Here is an 8,130-nt window from a genome sequence, read left to right as displayed (position 1 = left end):
GTCAGTCACTATGAGTATGTACATAATATATCTATAGCTTCAGTTTGGCCTTAATTAGCAAGGCATGGAGCTGGCCCATGGCACATACATTTTTTGTTTCAAACTGACAGATGTTTGTTGTCCTGGGTTTATTTTGGATGTTGAAATCAAATTCTTCATATCTAGCTACTCCACTTACAACCTTCCAGCGCCAGTCCTCGAGTTTCGGAGGCCCCGGGGAGAACTCAAATGAATGGGCCCAGTGGCGACATTGGAGGAAAAAATGATCCCATACATTGATAGAAAAATAATTCTTGCAAAGCTATAATAAACAGTGGTAATTTTCCTTGGTAAATAATACTCCAGGCCATAAATAACAATGTCATTCTTCAGGTCTAAATCAATTACTCCCAAAAAGTTTCCATCACTAACTTGGTATAGTTTCTCATTTGATCATCGAAAAGCCAAATTATGCTTGGCAAGAAACTTCACTGCAGCAACAATTCTAATCAGAACCTGTCTCCATCGCTCTTTCTCCTTTGCAATTTCTTGTTGCAGATCTTTATCAATTGTCACATTTTTACTTAGCCTCAGTCTTACCTCATCCAAGTATTCATGTTAGTGATATGCTCAACACTATTCTGATGAAGTTTGAGCTTCTCGCTTAGATGCTTCCAGTCCATTAGTCCTTCAGATGCTAGTAAACTTTTGCTACTTTCGGACTTGAACAATTTGCAGCCAAAACAGTAAACTTTATTCACATGTTTAGAGTACATCAACCACTTCCGATCACTGACCTCCCCATTACTAAGCTTTCTTGAGTAGTAAGCGTACGAAAAATGTCTTCCAATATTATCGGTTTCGAATACAAGATTGTATTCCCTTGCAGGCCCTTTCTCAATCAGAATATCTCTTGCTTTATTGTCAAGAGCGTCCCAGTTTCTAGGGTCATAGATATCAAAAGGAGAAGATCCTTGTTCATCAACACTTGTAGGATTCTCACGGCCACTCAAATTTATAGGAGTCTCATGGGCATTGTTTTCCTCAATTGTGGTCTCATTCTCAGCAGGTTGTTGTTCTTCAGCACCATTGCCATCTAATTCATCAAGATTATCAGTAGTGTCATTCCTCACAACAAATTCCTCACAACAAATAAACTTATCTATTCTTTTCCTCTTTGTTCTTTTCTCGAAACCAGATAAATGTTTTTTGGGCAGCATGTTTGTAAGAAAAGGATTGAAGGCACTTGAAGGCCGAAGGCGTGAAGGTTACAATAAATCAGTGACACTCTGTGTTCTTTAGGCTGCAACTATCCAAATTCGATCATCAAGGAAACAATAAGTCCAGGACCAAGTCGGCAACAATAGATCGAACTCTACTCCAAGGCCACTAGCCCACTACTTGTTGTAAAAAGAAGAATATAGATTAATCACTAGATTAAGATTGAGGGCTAAGAGAAATTAATCTTGAGATTTACCTTTGTCTCCTGCTATTCCTTGCAAACGCATCTAGCGGCAGCAGTTGTCGAAGACTCGCAGTTGCACAGTGTGCAATGCAGGAATGTCATGCGGAGTTTTTGTAACACAATGTATGTAATTGTGAACACTTTGTGCGTTGTCTAAGATATGTTGCACAATATATAGAAACTCAATACTCCTGAGCATACAATGCAAGAGCTGGCTGTGCTATTTGGTTGCCAAGTAGGCACTTTATCTCACACTTACCTTGGCTTTCCACGGAGCCTTACAAACCTGGAATTGAAGACTTTGTTTCCATGCTAGATAGAATTGAAAATAGATTATTGGGCTGATCCACACTTCTGTCAACTAGAGATAAACTTATCCTCATCAAATTAATATTCTCTATCATGCCCATCTTCTTCATGTCCTCCCTTTTGATCCTTGTGACAGCGGTTAAGCAACTTAACATCTACCTCAAACATTGCTTTTGGAGGAAATATGGCACCCAGGAGAAAGGTTTTGCATTGATTGCCCATGACAAGGCTTGCTTGCCTAAAACTCATGGCGGTACGGTCGACCAGTAGAACGGCCAACCGTTGACTTTTGGAAAAAAAATTCAAAAGTTCAAAAAGAATCGGAAATTCAAACAGGTTCACGAGTTCAAACAAAGTTACTGGATTTGGAATTTTTTTGCAGAATTCTAAAAGTAAATAAATTCAAAAAGAGTTCATAGATTTTTCAAAAAAATCATCAATTTTGATTAAAAAATTCATAATTTTTTAAAAAGTACATAAATTTTAAAAAAAAACTCACGAACTTGGGAAAAATGCATAAATTTTCATTGATTTCAAAAAAGGTCCACAAATTTTAAAAAAGTTTGCCAATTGTAAAAATAGTTCGTCAATTTGCAAAAGATCACAGATTCAAACAAACTTCATCAATTTGAAAAATGTTCACATGTTTCAAAAAAAAACTTTCACGAATTTTATTAAAAAATAAAAAAATGCACATTTAGAAAAAGAAACAATAAAATTAGGAAAAGGAAATAAATAGAAAAAAACCACCAGCAAACTAAAAACACAAAAAGGAAAAACCAGTCGAAAGGTTCTAGAAGGCTCGCAAAAATGACTGGAATCTTCTAAAAGCTTCCCCGATTGATGTAAAAAGCCGTTCATAAATAGAAAAACAACGACTTTATATGAGCCGGCCCTAACCCATTAGACTGGAGGGGTGTGCGCCAGAAGCCGAATCGTATATACATAAGAGAAACAAGACGTTATCTCCATTAACTTATTTATTATCTCAACATACATGCATGAAAAAAAATCCGCTAAGCTATTCAGCCATTCATATGAAAATGTTTTATGTAATTATTATTCTACTTATAGTTAATAAATATTGATACAATTATACATACTCATCAAATATAATAAGACATGTATTTATTTTCAGCAACCAATTGGCCTACAGCTTAAAAAAAACCTACTCAACCCTCAAAAAAAAAAAAAAACTACTCATGCACAAGAGGCACCCGTACTCGAAAGAAAAAAGGCCACCCGTGCGGCCGTGCTCTCCCGCAGGGCGGCAGTCTTGCTCTGTCCGTGTCGATTCCCCTATGCTCCTCTAGGCGTTCCGATCTGCCGCTTGCCTCGCACCCTCGCCGTCGCCAGGCGCCACCGCGCCAGTCGGGAGTCGGCAGCAGGCCGGCGTGCCCAGCCGTGCAGTCCGCTCAGGCCGTCAGCCGCCCTGATTTGTCAGGAGACCGGAGGCAGGTACGGTCCCATTTCAGTAAATGAGAACCATTTTCTGCTGCTTTAATTTCAGTCATACCTGATAGTGCCCAATTGCCCATAATATAAGTGAATCAAGGACCATTCCGCGTGCCAAATGGACTGGACAAAGTTCAAACTCAAATAGTCAGAAGAATGGATCCCTTATGATTTATATCTGTAGAATGCTCTTTAGAATAGGCAGCTCAGTTAAATCTGCATCTTCTGATGGATATGATACAATGTTTCCAGTTTGAGATAGTACCTCATTCTTAAGCTCATCTAGCAATGTTGTTAGTCTTTCCCTGGTTTTCCGCCGGATCTTATCTCAGCACGTACAAGTGATCGGAGAGCATCCAAGTACTCCTTGCGTTAGTGCTTAGATACATCCATTTGAGTGACAAGTAATTTGGCACCGAGGGAGTACACCTGAAGGCATGAGAAATTATTCATTGTCTGGGTCCTCAGTCCACCCTCTCCATTCCCCATTTCTGTAACAAAGATTAATGATACATCATTTCCATGTTAAACAAACACTGTTTGAAATATCTGAATATGTTGGACCTGTAGGCTACAATCTGAATATAATCCAGTTTCATGTTCAGAAACATGCAAACTGTCTACATGAGGATTTTAGCATGTATGTAAGACCATATCGATCTATTTCTATGTGCTATTGGTAATTTAATTAGAACGTTCACATGTAATATCTGTTGTCAGCTTTTTTAGGAGGTGGACCACCCTGTTTTAGAAATTAAAATCCTAGATCCACCATTGCTTCTGGTGGGTAAGCTGAAATTGACTGATATGGGACAGTGGCGTAGCAGTATATGAATGTACAGATCTTAGATTTATACTTGGTGAAAGCAGAGGCAGTGGCAAGAATTGTTTTCTTAGTACAACCCTGAAATTCTGAGCTGAACATCGCTTCACAGTGGCGTGCCATGCTTTCCAATCTACCTCCGGCTCATGTCTTCTGAGATCAGACCTTGCTTTGAATTTAAGTGAGATACACAAACCATGCCTGAATCTTCACCGATTATCAAAATTATGACCCTGCATCATCACCAATTCCTAGCACAGTTTGTTATTCTGTCTGTGTGATACTTACGTAAACATTGGGGGTTCCTAGCAACCTGACTGAGTGTCTCTAACTGCATTAGAATTTCACAAGTATTTTTCATGTGTGGCTGTATTCCCCGTCTTTATCTTACTTTATACTGATTCCTCTGCTGGGCCACCTCCAGAATGGGTCTCCTCAGCATCATCAGAAAAATCAAGCGCAAGGAAAAGGAGATGCGGATTCTCATGGTGTAAGTTTACTGCTCCATTCCTTTCGCCTAATTATTTTACCCCAGAATCCTCCTATCCCAACGCACAACTGTTCTTGGTTCTTTCGTTGATATGTATGCTTCTGGACTTTCAAGGTTTGTGTCATTCAGTTCTTTGTTCTTGTTGGTTTAACTCACCGATGTCAAATTTACAGTGGCCTGGACAACTCGGGTAAGACGACAATTGTGCTCAAGATAAATGGGGAGGATACTGGTGTCATCAGCCCTACTCTTGGTTTTAATATCAAGACCATCCAGTACCAAAAGTATGTAGTGCATTCATTGCTTATTTGTTAAGTTAATTTTTCCATAACAAGAAACATTGCTTCCCGTTAAATATGTTATATTCATCTGTTATGTTTTCATCCTACTACGAGGCAAGCGGCATGGGTGGTTGTACTTTTACCATTGAAAGTAGGCAATGCGATTACTAATCTGCATTTATCTGAAAGAGTACTAAATCACATCGGTTAAAATACTACATACTTTGGCCGAAATTTTGGCAGCTGCTTGATGCCCATCACTCATGACTCATGGTGGTCGAAAACTCAAAGTGCATCGAGTACATTCATGGGGAACAGCAGAACAAATTGACAAGAATTGATAATGGGGTGATTGTGGCAGGTACTCGCTGAACATATGGGATGTCGGGGGTCAGAAGACCATCCGTTCGTATTGGAGGAACTACTTCGAGCAGACTGACGGTCTAGTTTGGGTGGTCGATAGTTCTGATGTTCGAAGGCTTGATGATTGCCGTACTGAGCTCCACAATCTTTTGAAAGAAGAGGTAAACCTCCTAGTGAATACAACTGATCATCTGCTTTAACGTAATTGCTCTGAAGTTTTTGCTTTGAGTAACTTTGCAGAAAACTAGCAAAACAGAATGTTTACTGTTAGCATAAGAAAATTCTCGGGACTGCAAATTTGATTACCTAGCATCTTTGTGCTTAGTTTATATATTATTGTTCAACTATTCGGATGATCCTTGAATTGTTGATTACAGAGACTGGCTGGATCATCGCTACTAGTTTTCGCAAATAAGCAAGACATTCAGGGCGCTCTGAAGCCTGACGAAATTGCCAAGGTAAAGCATACTAGTCCAGGAGCATGTATTATTCATACTGGCATACGTTGGTCAATCTTCCTACTTGGAGTCACATCATCTGTATATCTTCGTTTTAAGGAATAGTCGAAAACTAATCCCACTATCCCAGCAAGCATAGCTCCAAGATGATTTTAGTTATTTTGACCGACTCAGACTCAAGTTTAGCAGTGTCTAGAAGTTTGATGATAACAGATTTGAGTTTTGGATTCAGGTTCTGAATCTTGAAGTGATGAACAAGGACCGGCACTGGAAGATCGTTGGCTGCAGCGCCTACACCAGCGACGGCCTGCTCCAGGGCTTCGACTGGCTTGTCCAGGACATCGCCTCCCGCATCTATGTCCTCGACTGAAACAGCAACCAAAGTCTGCCGATTTAGCCACATACGCTACTGTTGTTGGTTACACAGCCATAGGCTTTGGCTCGCTCGTAATATGTACTGTAATCTGATCAGGTTTGAACCAAACCATGGATGGCATTAAGTTTTGCACTTTCCTTGTGCTCTTTGTGTAATGTAACCGGCAGGATCAGTTACGATAGATGTGTACAGCGTTGCTTGGTTTGCAGCAAGTTTTACGTCTTCCTTCTAAAGATGCATGCACAGAACATTAGAATCACTTCAGAAAAGACAGAAAATGCGCAACCAGGAGGGAAAAGATATTTTGCAGCTATAACTTTTGCAGATCAACTGGTATCTGGTTTGCAGCAAGTTTGATGTGAAAAACTTTGATGAATTTGCAGCAAGTTTTGCATCTTCAAGATATGCGTGTGTGGGAGGACCGCCCCTGAGGTCTTAGCTGAGCTCAAGGTCTGCATATGTCCAGCTTAAGCTCCAGAGCATTATTTGGTTTCTGTAATTTTTACATGTATGCCTGCCTGTTTGGGTCATCTTAACAATCCCTGCAGCAGTGAGGTTTTTCTGTGTTCTAAAGTTTGTTACCAACCCTCTCTTAGGTGATGTGGTATTGTGATCAGTGGTAAAATCCAAATCGTGGAACAACTGCTGTTTTTTGAATGACAATAGTGGTCTTCCTCGATGGTTTACAAGTTTTATATTGAAACTGAATTCTGTTCCTTTGGCTTTTGACATTTTTTTTCCATTCGATCCAAAATTGGGGTATTTACTTTTTTGACATAACTGGGGTATTTACTTTCTTTAGTTTAGCCCTGATTCGGTGCGTTCCATTCTACTCCCTCCGTTCCAAAATAGATGACCCAACTTTATACTAATTTTGTATTAAAGTTAGTACAAAGTTGAGTCATCTATTTTGGAACGGAGGGAGTATGACTTAATCAGAAAAATCATATTACTAGAAAGCTTTGATACAATGTTCTCCTTTCTATCTCTGTATGTAATGGTTTTGAACTTTCCTTATCATCCTGCTTCTCTTTCCAGAGGCATTATGCAAATAGGCCGATTGTTGAACTTGAGACTGCAGCGGAGGCTCTTGTTTGATGTTATGTAAATTTTCTCTTTCAGCTCGAAATATGGTTTCCCCCCATAGTTTGCTATATCTATATAGAAACATTAGAATACTGACTAGTATTTGCAAAGACCTGACGCTAATCTACACTTGCCATTATTACACGATATAACTTATCGTACTTTGGTTCTCTGTTTGTTTATCTGAAGACAACTGAATTGTCTCAAAGAGATATAATGCAAGTTTCATTCTAAACATTGTCTTGAGGAGCATGGCGATATCCTCGTTCTCGATCTGGACATAGAAGCATAGCAGCTCTCGTGCCCGCTCCTCGTGGCCGATCCTCAGCCTCCGACCATGTCCCAGCGGTTGGCTCATGGCAGCAGCCTTGCCACGGAGGTTCACCCTCTTGAGCCACCGGTCTGTCAGGATCAGGTCATCGACGTCCTCGGCGCCAATCACCACCTGCACTCCTTCACCGGCTACGTGACGCTCCGTCTTCACGATCTTTTCGGGTAAGACGAAGTGGGTTAGTAACAGAGTATTATCAGATCACTGCATTAATCAGTGGCAACTGCGTCTGATGAGTGGCAGTTGCAACCGATCACTGCTATGATCTGAACATAGCACTAGCCAAGTGCAACTGTCACTAATCAGTGGTAGTCGACAATCATCAGTGTTATGATCTAAACATAGCACTGCATGGTTGGCAACTGCCACTAATCAGTGGCAATTCCAAATTAGGCAACATTCAGTCACATTGTTTCTACTATCTATGTGAGGAAACACAATGGTCCTACAACATACATGAACAGTCTAACAACACCAATCTAGCATCAATCTAGTTACCAACACCAGTCTATCATCAACACCCGAGGAGCACTAATGTAACAATCTAAGAGGATGACATGCTTATGCAACAATTTTGCATCCACACCTAAGGCAGGTGCCATCTACACTATCAGCCAACAACAATCAATTGGAATTGAATCGACTCGATTGCAGTCGAATCGATTGAAATCGAATCCAATCCTAGTACTCACTAAGCAGAAACCATAAACTACA

At 40.2% G+C, this 8,130-nt stretch overlaps 1 protein-coding gene across 1 annotated transcript; it reads left to right on the top strand.

The window, feature by feature from the left end:
- Positions 1-3,000: 3,000 nt before the first annotated feature.
- LOC119348735 (ADP-ribosylation factor-like protein 2) lies at positions 3,001-6,111 on the top strand. The gene is made up of 6 exons (XM_037616723.1): positions 3,001-3,211; positions 4,456-4,521; positions 4,695-4,805; positions 5,164-5,326; positions 5,543-5,623; positions 5,856-6,111. The coding sequence occupies exons 2-6, from the start codon at positions 4,457-4,459 to the stop codon at positions 5,991-5,993; spliced, it is 558 nt and encodes a 185-aa protein (XP_037472620.1). The 5' UTR covers positions 3,001-3,211; position 4,456; the 3' UTR covers positions 5,994-6,111.
- Positions 6,112-8,130: the final 2,019 nt, after the last annotated feature.

This window comes from Triticum dicoccoides, chromosome 1A, assembly GCF_002162155.2.
Source record: "Triticum dicoccoides isolate Atlit2015 ecotype Zavitan chromosome 1A, WEW_v2.0, whole genome shotgun sequence".
Taxonomy (NCBI): domain Eukaryota; kingdom Viridiplantae; phylum Streptophyta; class Magnoliopsida; order Poales; family Poaceae; genus Triticum; species Triticum dicoccoides.
The sequence above is the reverse complement of the archived record's forward strand: the minus strand, read 5'-3'. Positions and strand labels throughout refer to the sequence as shown.